Consider the following 13,525-nt stretch of genomic DNA (forward strand, 5'->3'; position numbering starts at 1 on the left):
CCCCCCCCCTGCTATGAGATAGGAACAGATCTGAATATGTACAGAAGCAGCCACTCTGACCCTGGCTTCACTACCTAGTGAGTCGCTGGTGTGGAACAAACATGCAATAACTGAGATATGTGGTCTAAATTTCCTTTATGCTGGGGGCTTTCAGGCCTGCAGTATCACATAGCAGTGGCTGTCCGATTCCTAATGGTGCCCATGCATGGGATAACCCATAAGGCGTGTGTGTATCTGAGGACCACAACATACAAGATTTTATAATGTAGCAATGTTGCTGAGTTAACACATTGGGGGGATTTATCACAACTGGAGCAGACAGAATCTGAAGCAACTCCCCATAGTAACCAATCAGCTTCTCTCTTCAGTTTGTAAGGTTAAGCTGTGGCAATTAAGGATGGAAGCTGATTGGTTGCCATGGGCAACTGCTCCAGTTTTGATAAATTCCCCTCATCTTGTTTATTTTACTGAAAATGTCAACTGGAATTCCTGTCTTACCTCACTCACTAAGTCAGAAGAGGGGATGAGGCCGAGAGGTGAAGAAAGAGAATCCTCCGATTGAGAGCTGCAGGAGCTTCGCTTTACTAGAAAGAAAGTACATGGAGAGATTCAGAACTATAAAATTGCACCATGGAAGTTCAGAAAGAAAAAAAAAAAGAATACATCATGCCTTGGGCTTACCAGTGTCACTACTGGAAGACAAAGGTCTCTCTGTCCCAACATCATGTCCACTACTATTCCTTTTCTCTTCTTGTGCCTGGCAGGGAAACAGCAAAATGATCATTTCACATGGGCTCCGTGTAATATTACGGCCTTTTACTCCCTATTGTGATCAGCTAAGGTGTTTACAACAGAAGGATACATTTTCTATATGGGGACAGAGTGTATTTAAAATCTACCTGAGGTTTTAACTCTTCCTCACTATCAAAAACAATTGCTGGATTGGGCTGTAACCTTTGTTGAGATTCAAGATCAGCCAACCAAGCAGTGCAATGTTTTCAATGAGGCATTTGATTTCAAAACTTGCATTGTGAGAGGGGCAGTAAAGCAAGTCCATTTTGCAGCACTTCATAGTAGGAAGCAAAGCATTAACACATTTACAATATTATTCACATCAGCCAGGTCTCTTTTACATGTATATCTAAAAACACAAAATCAACCATCCCCATGTGTATGTTTTGTTAGAGGCCGCGCCTTTGTGGTTACAAAATAATACATGAAAAATAAGCAAAGGCATCACTTCCAGCATTGTAGAGAAATTTGTGGCAATCAAATGTTGATCGCACGCTGCAATTACTTCTACAGTGGTACCTCAGTTCACGAACGCCTCTGTTCACAAACTATTCGGTTCGCGACCAGGAAGCTTTTCAAAATGTTGCCTCTGTTCGCGAACCCTGCCTCGGGTGACAAACACGACCGCGGCCATCTTCCACGCTCTGACACATGGTCGTAGCTTCCTGTACTCAAGATTGCGGTCGCAGACAGGGCTGTGGACACTTACTGAGAAGCTTTTTTTGTGTGCTTTGTAGCACAGTACTGTACAGTATTACTGTATTCAATCCAGCATGGGTCCCAAGAAAGCGCAGAGCATTAATGAAGGTGACAAGAATGTGCAGAGCGTTATTGAAGGTGACAAGAATGTGCAGAGCGTTAATGAAGGTGAAAAGAATGTGCAGAGCAAGAATGGTGGTAAAAAGAAACTTGGTTACATTATTTTTTTTTCTTATATGGTTCAGAACGGATTAACCTGATTTACATTGAACCCTATGGGAAAATGTGATTCGGTTCGCAACCAGAATCGTGGAACCAATTAAGTTTGTGAACCGAGGTACAACTGTACATGGTGATTAAATGATCAACATTATGTTACATAAAACTGCAATAAAATATGTAAAAAATATTCCTCTTCAAACAATGTATTCCATAGGGAAACAAGGAAAGGGGAATTTGGAGCATGCTGCAATCATTACATCACAAAAAATGTTATTACTAAAATAAAATATAAAATGTATGTAGGGTTTAGGGTATATGTTTATACATGAACTATTTTTGTAAGTATTGTGTGGCCCCCTTCCATAGCAAACACAAATCTACTGTTATATGTACATATCTTCAAGTGATAAGAAAAAACACAATTGTCGAATCCCTTCAAAAACACATATGAACTAGATATAAGGATATGGAAATATCAATGGACTTTAGTAATGTTTGAACAAGCAAAATGTGGTCAAGAAGAAAAGTGAGAATAGTTACAACTCATCGTCTACTGATACATAAGTAGCAAGTATGATATCAGATAATACATGGAATCTAGTGCATGGAAAGAAGGTGATATAAATAAACTGGTGATGTTAAACGAGAACTATGGGGTTAAGGCTTTTCCCCATAGTTCTCCTTAGGTTAACAGGAGGACACAAAATAGCGTCCTCCCGTCACCCTAAGCTCAGTATACTGCGAGCTACAGCTCGCTGTATACTGAGATGCCGCAGCTGAAGCGGATCCCGACAATTATGTCTGGATCCGCCCAGCTGCGTGAGTGACAGCTGGCTCTACCTATCTAGAGGCAGAGCCAGCTGTACCCGCCCCCTCCCCCGTCCGTTCTGCCAGTCAGCGCTGGCGGATCGGAGCGGGGAGGGGGGAATCCAGGATCGAGAGGTGATCGAACGCCAGTATGTGTTCCCTCACCTCCCGATCTACTGAGCCGACCTGTGACAGTCTCATTGTCACAGGTCGGCTAGAACTATGAGGTGAGTGAAAAGCACTCACCTCATAGTTCTCCTTTAAGTGCTAAGATGATCAATGAAGCCGTGTCAGGTAAATTGATAAATACATCCAATATTGGTCACTTATCACATGTAAGCGCCACAAAAAACAGGCGTCACAAATAATCTCAAGCCACTGTAGAATCTTACGCTCCATTTCATCACAACGTTTAGGACCTGAATCCTCTCCAAGTAATAAATGCTTAGTTGTTACAAATGCACGTCAGTATCAGGGAGCTGCATATCATTTCCACAAATAAATCCTGAAGCTGAGAAGCTGCACACAATATTCACAAATGTATCCGAATTGTTCTTGCAACTCTAAAACTCATAGTAAACAGTTATTCACGTAAGGGACTGATGCAAGCAAGCTTTGCTAGCTCTATGCATCTTTGATGCTGCATAGAAAGCAGATAGTCATGCAGGTCATGCATAGTTGTGCAGGTAAAGATAGCGTCATGAAGACCATATAAGCAAAGTTTTCACATAGCCAGAGTCCAGATGTGCACATATACGGCAAAGTCCAAAGACAAGCAAAGATTGAAGATACGCAATTACATAAAATTGCTTTGCCAGAATGCAGTCCATGTGCTGGTATTTGTAGATAGGGATATCAGTAATAGGATATATAGAGATAAAGTAGCTAAAGATTAGATAAGCAGAGTTGTCCCAATTGTCCTCACCACCTCAAAGAAACTTTCACTATAAACCAATCCCAAAGACAATGGGCTTGAGAACATGGCTCCCACTGTTTAAAGCACGCAGCTTTCTCAGAAGGGCGTCTCTTTTCAAACAATGTTCAAATTTATTGCTCCTTACTAACCTGTTTAGGACTTTTGTGTTGCAGTAACACACTTATTAAAGTGCCAGTAAACAAAGGATCAATTTCAATAAAAAAAGGAATGAATGAATGAATGGTCTTAGTGAAAAAAGCAATAGCACTCAACCAAATCGATCATTTCCTTGTTTTGTCAAACAATTGTCTGACAAAACATCACCTAAATATTCAAGTCTATAATGAATCATCCATTTTATCACTACACATTGGAAACTCTTTTCATTGCTCTCTCGCACTCTTTTGAATTACTGATGTGGAAGACAACCTGGAGAATATCAATCCCTCCCACACTCTGCTGCATAATTTAGTGAGAATCTAATCCACTGTAAACTCAAAGGAGTACTTACTATTGGCAAGTCCTTCAACTGATGCTTTCCATCTCCAGGACCAACATGTACCAAATGATTAAAGTTCTTAGGATTGGAGATTAGTTTTGACCTCATTTGTGGATCTTTCATCATAACCCTGTGTGACACCGGAAGAAAACCAGAATATTTGTCATTAGACATTTATCTATATTAAAAACAGCAACATTTTGTAAAAACTGCTTCAGCACCACAAATCTTGTGCTGCTACAATGCTGCGCAACTAAGTCAGCAAAGTTAGAAAATAGTTCACTTGCTTGATTTCATTTTAACAATCTAATTGGTGATGTCAGATTGGTCAATGCTGTATGCCAGACAAGTAAAGGAATGTATTCTTTGTTGCAAATTAATGAATTATCTGGCTGTTATATGTGACCACCACCTTCTTCTAGTCTGTTCTTGTGGTGGAAACAAGGTTACAGCCAGAAAAGAGTATTGCCAGCAAAGTGATGAAGTAAAAGGAAAAACTGACTTTATGGTCAAAGGAAAAGTGCAACTGAAGCCAAACAGTTTTTCATGTTTTATATAGATTAGGGAAAGGTTAGAACTGGGGATGCACCGATATATCGGCCGAAAGTGCAATTTTTCTGCCGATACAACGGCACATCCCGGCTTTCTTACTTACCTACGGGGAGGAGAGAAAGTGCGACAGCCGGCCGAGCCCTGCGGGAGGAGAGCGCTGTGAGCGGCGTCTCTCCTCCCACACAGCTCAGCCTCCTGTCACAGAACGGGAGAGCGGTGTGTGGGCGGAGACAGCTGTGTCACAGGAGGCTGAGCTCTCCTCCCTGCACCACCCGCTCAGCCTCCTGTGACAGCTGTCAGGAAGGAGAACAAGTGCAAACACTCAGTGATCAGTGATCGCTGAGTGTTTGTAAATATTGAGGATATGGTATGATTACTATATCCTTAATTATGAATGAATGGGAAGTGATCTACATCACTTCCTGTTCATTCATGATTGTGGACATAGTAAACATACTCTGTCCTCATGTTATGAATGAACAGGAACACTCAGAGGATTCCTGTTCATTGATAACTGGGGATGCAGAAAAAGAGATTGAGGACTTTGTGTGCTCAATCTCTCTTTCTATTTTAAAAAGGGAAATATCGGGTTTGTTTAGACCCCTAATATTTCCCCGAAGCCCCTAAAAAAGTAAAAAATAAAAATAATTAATAAAAAATGAATTAATATAAAAAATAGAATATTTTTAAAAATGTGAAAGAATTAAAATAAAAAACATTTTCGGTTTTGGTCTGACATTTCTTTTTTGTTTCGGTTTTGAAAATTCTATTTTGGTGCACCTCTAGTTAGAACCACTGCAAGGTTTGTTTTGGTTCCTATAGAACTATTGGGGATATGTCCTTTGTCATTAGAACAGGAAGTGAAATCTCCCCAACAGAGACAGCAGCAGCAATAAAACACTTTTTTGTTATTAGACCAAAGTCTAGAACCTCAGTCTGCTAGTTATTTCCACTCCTTCACCCTTTTAAATTAAAGCATTGTAACACACTGCAATGCATAGATAAAAGCTACCAATGCACTGTTATAAAGAAAATGTCCATTCACAATTTTAGGTGTGTTGTGGCCCATTCAGATTGAATAGACTTCATAATGTATTGAACATTCAATGCGTATAATTTATGGCAACGCACTGGGATGAAGCAGCTCTAAGTGAAACATGAACTGGGCAGACAGCAACATTAAACAACTACCCAAAATTCAAACTGCTCACCACTTACTAAGCTGTACCCTACGTAAAGATGGCTTTTGTGACTTATTCCAGTGTTTGTGGGGAATAGGTGCGTGATCATCCAATTCTACCCGTAATGGAGAATTATTTTTCACAACTTAATGGTCTAGAAATCAATCAGCTTCAATCACTTCCATCACCTGCAATTTCATAAATTGCCCTGCATACCGTATTACTAAATTTTTTAAATGGGAAAAGCTAATAAAAATGTACGCACGCACAGTTCAGTCATCAATCCATGTCTCTTGTGCTCTATAGGTCACAGCGAAGGAGCAGGTTTCAGGTTTTCACATACACAACCAGGATATACATTAGGTTGGGTGGAAAATAGAGCCAAGATAAATACATATATCCGCCCACAAAGTGAATGTTCACAGAGAAGAAAGGCAGCAACTGATATTAAAGCAGGGATGACCATTTTTTCTTTACTTTGAATTTAATTATTTCTCCGCCCCATGCTTTGCATGTTCTCCTATGGTGAGAAAATTCCATCCCATCTTTAGATCAGTTTTATAGCATAATTATGAACACAACCTTCTCTGCTGCTGCCGCTCCTCATCTGTAGTCCGGAAAGAGAAATGCCTCTTGCTTTTTGTCTTAAGAAGCTGTCGCCCACTGTTGTCGGACGTCTCTGGCACTTCAAACTCATCTTGGTCTGGAGGAAGGGGGTGATAAAACATTAGCCAGTTGTACATTTACAGAAGAAGTAGTAAAGAATAATTATAATCACAGTACTTTGCTAAGAAACTAGAGTAAACTTTGGCATTGGTATGTATTGATGTATCCTAACAAAATACCTTAACTGCATAAGACAGTTAAGGTAAAACTAAAGGCTCCTGTATGGCAATGTAAACAAATCCCAAATTCAGTTACTATGTGATGTACAAGCCTCAACATAAAAATTATCCTTCAACTCCCCTCACTGAGCCAAATACGGCATTTGCGTCTACTTCCCAGACATTGCAGTGGAAGGTAAAAGTGGTTCATTTTAAGACAAACCCACTTGATATTTGGTGCTAGCTGCACATTATGGCTAGAGACTGGTCCAAGTGTCTGAAGTTGCACATTAATTTTGTTTCTTGGATAACAGTGGCTTCTTCCATTCTTTAAACATGCTTTGCGATATCCCACATAAGAAGATAAAAAGCAAATACAAGAAAAGAAACTGTCTCTACTAACCTGCTAATTTATTACGTAGATACACCAAGCGGACTTTCTCTGTTCCAAAAGCACAGAGAGATCCTTCCTGATTTAAGGGTCGAACCTATTGGTAAAGTGAATGTATATTACACAAATGATAAATAAGGAAAACAATGAATTCCATTCAATCTAGACAAAACAACTGATGGTTGAGGGACTTTAATATGGAATTGTACTTTTCTATGGGTCTCATGATAAGTGCGTTTTTTTTTCTTTTTAAGAGCCCGTGGACGTGCATCATAAAACAAACTTCCCCCTGTGAACAAAAAAAGTGAACCGTGAAATCACAGCACACAAAAACGTGCACAGGGGTGCTTGGTCCTTCAATAAAGAAGGGACCTCAAATTCCCGACCCCCCGGGGCGCAAGGCTCCTGACAGGGGCTGAGATACTTTGGTCCACCAGCCCGGAGACTGGCGGACCCCGATCCTACGGGGACCTGCCAAAACAGGTCCCATTAATAAGTGCGTTTTTAGTCCACATGCAACTGTTTTATAATTTTTCTTTTGCAGTTTTTCCATTAGTACGTTACAACCCAAATGGTAAATATCAAATGCGGTCTCAACAATTCCAAGCAGGGATTCAAGTTAAAATAACAGCACGTTTACAGGTGTAGCATCAAAATCATAAACTAGTAAGGTTGTAAGGCCTCATTCAGAGGGACAACAAGGGGGCACTAAAACCAGGTGGTTTATCTGTGGTTTTATCACCCCCCTGGTTGCCTGAGGCAATGTCAGCACCGAGCCAAACACTGTTGTATACATTGCCATGGCCATGATGCTTTACGTTGCGTTGTGGCAAATGAAACACATCGTGTCGCGTTTGGCAGATGGTCAGCCGCATTTTGTATTTTGTGTTGTGTTGTGTTTCTATTTGTATTAAACAAAAATGTAAAAAAACCTGCATTCAGACAGTATTGCCTCTTAAATGTATGCAGCCGCTGCTGCACCACCCTCTAAAAACAAGTCACACTGCAGATCATTTTTCAGAGGGCAGTGGAGGATGCTGCCTGTGCCAACTCTCAAATTCTTGTTGCAATGAGTGTTAAATGCATATGTCTAGGTACAAGGCACAAAAAAGTGCAGTACATCACTGCAATACATGCACACTTTTTCATGTTTTATCCCTTTAAACACTACATTCTTTCAGAAACACAGGCACACAATTTTTCAGGGACAAAAAAAACTATAGTTCTGTTGTGGGAACATCCCTTAAACATGTCATTTCTTTTCACAAGGTATATACCAGGTATGGTATTTTGTAAAATAATAAAGATAGAACCTAGACATTTTTAGCTGTTCCAATTGTTAAGAGAAGCTCTGCTCAAACACTGGACCCAAGCTAAGGCATGTTAATATAAAATGAACAAGTGCCTTCCCTTCAACATATCTGACCTAATGCATTTGTGACAATATGCTGCCATCTAGAATTATCTAGGTAGAAATGCTTCCCTCATAGAAACTTATACTTGTCTGGAATTGTATTGCATTTGTAATGTCTTCCTTTTATTGTAAAGCGCTGCGCAAACTGATGTCAGCATGTTTCTTGTCAACATATTTGCATGCACCTTACTGGTTCAAAATTCTACCCCTCCCTCAGAGTGCTGCTGTATAGAAGATTGCAAGAGGCCAATACCAAGTAAAATATATCTGCCTGAGGTTCAGCCTGATTTTGTGAATGCAAAAGCACAAGTTACTAAACTATGCCGGAGAAATGTCTGTGGCACTGCACATGAACTGTCTTTAATAGGAAGGGGGAAAGTGTGCAGTGCTCTGGTTTCCTGTGGCTGGCTAAGACAAAATAGCATATTTAATCAAGGACTGAAATAATGAATACTCTGTGTTAAAGTACATGCTGAAAAATCTTACCTTCTTGAGGTGAACACTTTGGAGCCACTCACTTTTTCGTACATCAAATATATCCACCGCATTTTCACTGAAAACTGTTAGGTGAGGAGATGTGTATGCTGCAGGGAGAAACACTCCAAAGTTATACTGTCAGTTTCCGATCATCCTGACTTCACACTCATCAGTGAAACATCCACAAGCAAATTTCATTTTGGTGATTTTTAAGTGTGCGTATAGGCAAAAATTTTTTTTTAGAAATCCCTATTATTTTTTTTGCCCCCCTTGGTAGATTCAGTCTCTCGGTTTGTCTGAATGACCATTGCCATCAGGGCTGAAAGTGAGGGAAATTCCACAACGGAGTAGAGAAATTCAAGTTCCAGTGACAGCTGTCTAAAAGGAGAATTCCTCTCACTTTGCAGAGATTTTGGTTTACTACCTGTTGTATCGCTGGACTGGAAATCTCTTCAATGGGATGCACAAAGCACAAAAACAAGTTTAAACCCTTCACAACTTTATCCAAAAGTGAGAACAAGTTTTGGCTTTACATACAATTTAAGGCTGTGCAATATAAGCGTCAATCTTCTTAAACTGATCAAGCCATTTAAACTATTAAACTTCATGCACTAAAAAGTATTAAATTGTGGGAAGTCTTGGCTGCTAAAAGGGAGTGTGATTTGTTAGTATGAACTACTGGTCACCTAAGATCTTTGTTTAACCTAGCAAGAAAAATATTTAAAAACTTGCCCACATCAAGATATATTAGATTTCCTTTCTATCCTACCGCCAATGACAGCAAACAACCCTCCTTATAACAAGCCATGTACCATATTAAACTTTACTAGGAATAATAAAAGAGTTGGTCACACTAGTCTTTCAGTTTTGGGAGAAATGAGCACAAAAACTGCTGGCCAGCACATACTAACATGTTAGTCTACTTGATATAATTGTTCTTGCCTGGATTGCCATCAATGTACCCGGTCGGCACACAACCTTTGGTGCACAAAGCAACAACCCTCTGCTCTTTTGCTCAGAATATTTCTTGTTTACTGCCCATAACCATTATAAATATTTTAACAGGATGTAAATAAGTTAATATCAGATGACTGTAATTCCATAATGGGAAATAAAAGGTCACCAATACCTATACAGAGAAAAGTTACCCCTTTGCTTTTGCAACCTATAAGCACTTCTAGGCCCCTCTATCCTGGATCCCACACCTGACCATAAAAAGGGAGCTAGAGGATTATAGGATTTGGAAATGCTTTGAATGGGAGATGGGCATTTTTAGCTGCTTCCCAACAAATGCTATATTAACACAACATTAAATAGGAAACAGCCATCGGCACCAGTACCATAACCAACGTCACACAGATACAGTATAATACTTACAGCAGGCCAGTGGAGGAGCAGGCCACATAATCTCCTGCGGTCGAGACTTTTTACCTTCTGCATTCACATAGACTCCAAATGTGGAAAAGCACAGTAGGTATTCACTAAGGGTGAGTCTTGCTGCACAAAAGGCATCATGGGCAGTCTGTGCCAGAAAAGATAGTTTAGGTTCATCTGGGTGGGGCAAGTTAAATGGAGCTCCTTCATTTAGGAGAGGATAAAGAGAAAATCCAGAGGAATAGCCAACACAAAGTCGTTCCCCCAAGATGTCCATGCACTGCACCGCTCCAGGTGCCTGGAACTCTTTAATCTTGCGTGGAAGACCCTTGCGGTTTGTCAGTTGGAAGCAGGTGACTTGACGCTTGGAAGCGGCACACAAAACAGCTGTGGAGCCTTGGCAAACCAGACCAGATGTAATGGCCTGACAGCCCTTTGCCTCAGGAATCTTTACTCCGGTCGAGTCTGGTATAAAGTCCCAGGAGAATAGGCGAACGCTGTGACTCTTTCCACTAAGCACCACTAACTGCTGGACTTCAGAGACACAGCGCAAAGAAGCTACTCTCTTGCAGTCTCCTAGCTGAGTGATTTCTAAAGAAAACAATTTCATATTAAGGAGTTATAATACATTTTAATATACAGCAAAGCCAGTGCTCTAGTTATGTTTAGCTTCAGACAGTAACAGTTTAAGTGATACTAAACTCAGGAGTTACATTAAAAAAATGCATTCAAATACCTTAACTGTTAACAATACTGTACCTTATGTGTGCATCTTTCAGCTGTAGATCCTCAAATTATCTCTGAATTCATGCTGACACTGTCCTTCCTTCTGGAGGGTGGCTACTTTTGTTCCTCATGTTCCTTTTGTGTGTTGTCAAGTAGTCACTGCTCCAAGGTAACTCCTGTGATGGACTACAATCTCAATACAAATTAGTAAACTAAACCTGAGATTGTAGTCCATCACAGAAGCAAGCTTGGAGCTGTGACTACTTTACAACACACACGGAAAATGGGGAACAAAAGTGCCCACTCTCCAGAAGGAAGGACAGTGTCAGCACCAATTTAGAGATGATTTGAGGATCTACAGCTGAGTGATGCACACAGGTACAGTATTGTTAATAGTTAAGGTACTGTACTTGAAGGCATTTTAAAATATAACTCCGAGTTTAGTGTCACTTTAAAAGATGTCTGTCTATCTACAGTATCTTACAATGAGCATTCCCTCCACCAAGACTGCCAGATGTTGCACTTACCTTTCTTTCAGGAGATTTGATAATCTGCTTTTTTTTTCTTACAAAAAACAGCAAAGCTCTATAATGCTACCATCCTAATGTATTGTATGTATAGTGTTTGAGCTGTGGATCATGTTAGGTTTGTGTTACATGTATGGCTTTAAATTTTGTCAGTGTTGTACAGATCTCTTGACATGGCTGACCATTCATTCCAGTTACAGCTCCTTGAATATGACTGTTAGCCTCACTTGAGTTTTCTGAGAAGTCTCCTTAGTAGAGAGAACACCATCTCTAGACAGCATCTGTGTGGTCTAAAATAAGAGAATAGGAAAAAAACTGTTGTACTTCTGGAAAAATTATTTTCTTAACCGTTGAGTTATAATGCCACTTACAGGAGTATTGGACACTGGCAAACAAAAAAATTGGAGGCCAGCCCAGGATAACCGCTGCTACCCACCTTATGCCTCAATTTGTAGCAAAGCAGTACCAAGGACAGGATTATAAAACAGAGGGTTGGAACCAGTTTTCCTCAATTGACTCCATGAAAAGGATTTGATGGTGGAGTACAAAAATCCTAATTTTTCCTCATACATTGAGGTACACAGGAAGTCACTAACTGTCGAGATGTCCAAAAGCAATCCAACGGAGGATGGGGCAACATTGCAAACAAAACGATAACAGACCCATTAAAAACAAAAGAACTGGGGACTGTCTGCAAGCTGAAAAATCCGCCAGAAGAAATTTAAGCCTGAAGCTACCATCAGATGCGACCTGAACATCCTGGTGGAACTTGGAAAATGTGTCAACAAAAGACCAGGTGGCAGCCTTGCAAATCTGGGAAACAGTAGTCTGAGGCCAAAGATCCAAATGGCACTCACAGATCTAGTAGAGCATGGCTTGACAGGAAAGGTTAGAACCCTATCCAAAAGACCATAAGCTTGGACAGTGGTATGTCTGAGCCACCAAGAAATGGTAGAATGAAAAGCTGGTTGAGGAGATAGGTGTACTGGTCCCGTGGAGCCACCAGAACATTCACTGCTTCCACTAAAGGATCCTTGTGCCTGGAGACAACACTGAGCACTTTGTTGTTGAAATTGGAAGCCAGAAAGTCTGCCTGCCAATTGTCCATGTCTGGGATGAAGTGGACAAGGCAAGAACATGAGGTTGTTCCCAGGACAGGATCCACTCTACCCTTTGCCATGGAGAGACTTCTAGTTTTACCCAGATATACTCCACTGCTGTGATGTTGTCTAATTGAATCCACATTGGAGGATTATTCAGCAGCATGTCAGAGGTTACAGAGACAGCCAAATCACCCAAAGTTACGGGATGTTGATCAAGATACAGGCTTCTTCAAAGACCAAGTACCCTGCACAGACAGGGTGCCCAGGACTACTCCCCAGCCAAAACAGGCTGAAATCCAGCATGAGGCTCTTGCATAAGATGGAAAGGAAGAACGTCCCTGACTCCAGTTGCACAGTCCCTGAGCCAAAGATAACCAGGCACTCTGTGCCAAATTAATTGATCTGCTCAGGGCCTGGACTGACTTTTCCTACAATGACAATATTGCATTGTAGCAACCTGAAAAGAAACTGAGCAAATGGGACTACCTCATAGGCAGTTACCATTTAACTCAGGACTCTCATGTCATCTGGTGAAGGGAGGGGGATGACAGACCTAGTGAATTCCATGCAGAGTTTACGAGCCTGAATAGTGACATTCAGTGCTTTGAGATTCAAGATGGAGCAGATGCCCCTTTGGGTTTGGGAAATGTGAACAGGTTGGCGTAAAACCCCTGAAACATTTATTTTTTCCACAGGAATTGGGGCAATGAGATCTTAACGACCCAAAGGGGCTTGACGGAGATCTACTAATCTGTGCAGTGGCACAGGGAAATTGGAGGTGAGAAACTGAAGATGGGGCAGGGAGGAGAGCATAACGCTAGCTTGGAGCCGCTGGAAACCACCTTCTGCACCCAAGCATCCGATATGCATGCTGTTCAATTTTCAAGGTTAACAAAAGTCCTCCCACTGGGGTGTACCTTCATGCAGAGGAAGGTTTGTCTGAGGGTTTAGCAGACTTGAGCCCCAGACCTTGCAGGGTGGAGTGGAAGCCAAGCTTGGGGAGGGGGGGGGGGGGGGGGGG

The 13,525-nt window shown here is 41.0% G+C and overlaps 1 protein-coding gene across 1 annotated transcript in view; it reads right to left on the bottom strand.

Moving 5' to 3' along the window:
• The window catches only part of CDC42BPG (CDC42 binding protein kinase gamma), a 110,438-nt gene that overhangs the window by 2,017 nt on the left and 94,896 nt on the right, over positions 1–13,525 (bottom strand). Inside the window, exons 32-36 of the mRNA XM_018554317.1 lie at positions 6,896–6,980; positions 6,251–6,371; positions 3,948–4,065; positions 682–757; positions 499–584 (exon numbers count right to left, since the gene is read on the bottom strand). Coding sequence (XP_018409819.1) covers positions 499–584; positions 682–757; positions 3,948–4,065; positions 6,251–6,371; positions 6,896–6,980 — 486 coding nt within the window. The remainder of the gene's footprint in view (positions 1–498; positions 585–681; positions 758–3,947; positions 4,066–6,250; positions 6,372–6,895; positions 6,981–13,525) is intronic.

This window comes from Nanorana parkeri, unplaced genomic scaffold (assembly GCF_000935625.1).
Source record: "Nanorana parkeri isolate BGI_ZX_2015 unplaced genomic scaffold, ASM93562v1 scaffold153, whole genome shotgun sequence".
In the NCBI taxonomy this organism is placed as follows: Eukaryota; Metazoa; Chordata; class Amphibia; order Anura; family Dicroglossidae; genus Nanorana; species Nanorana parkeri.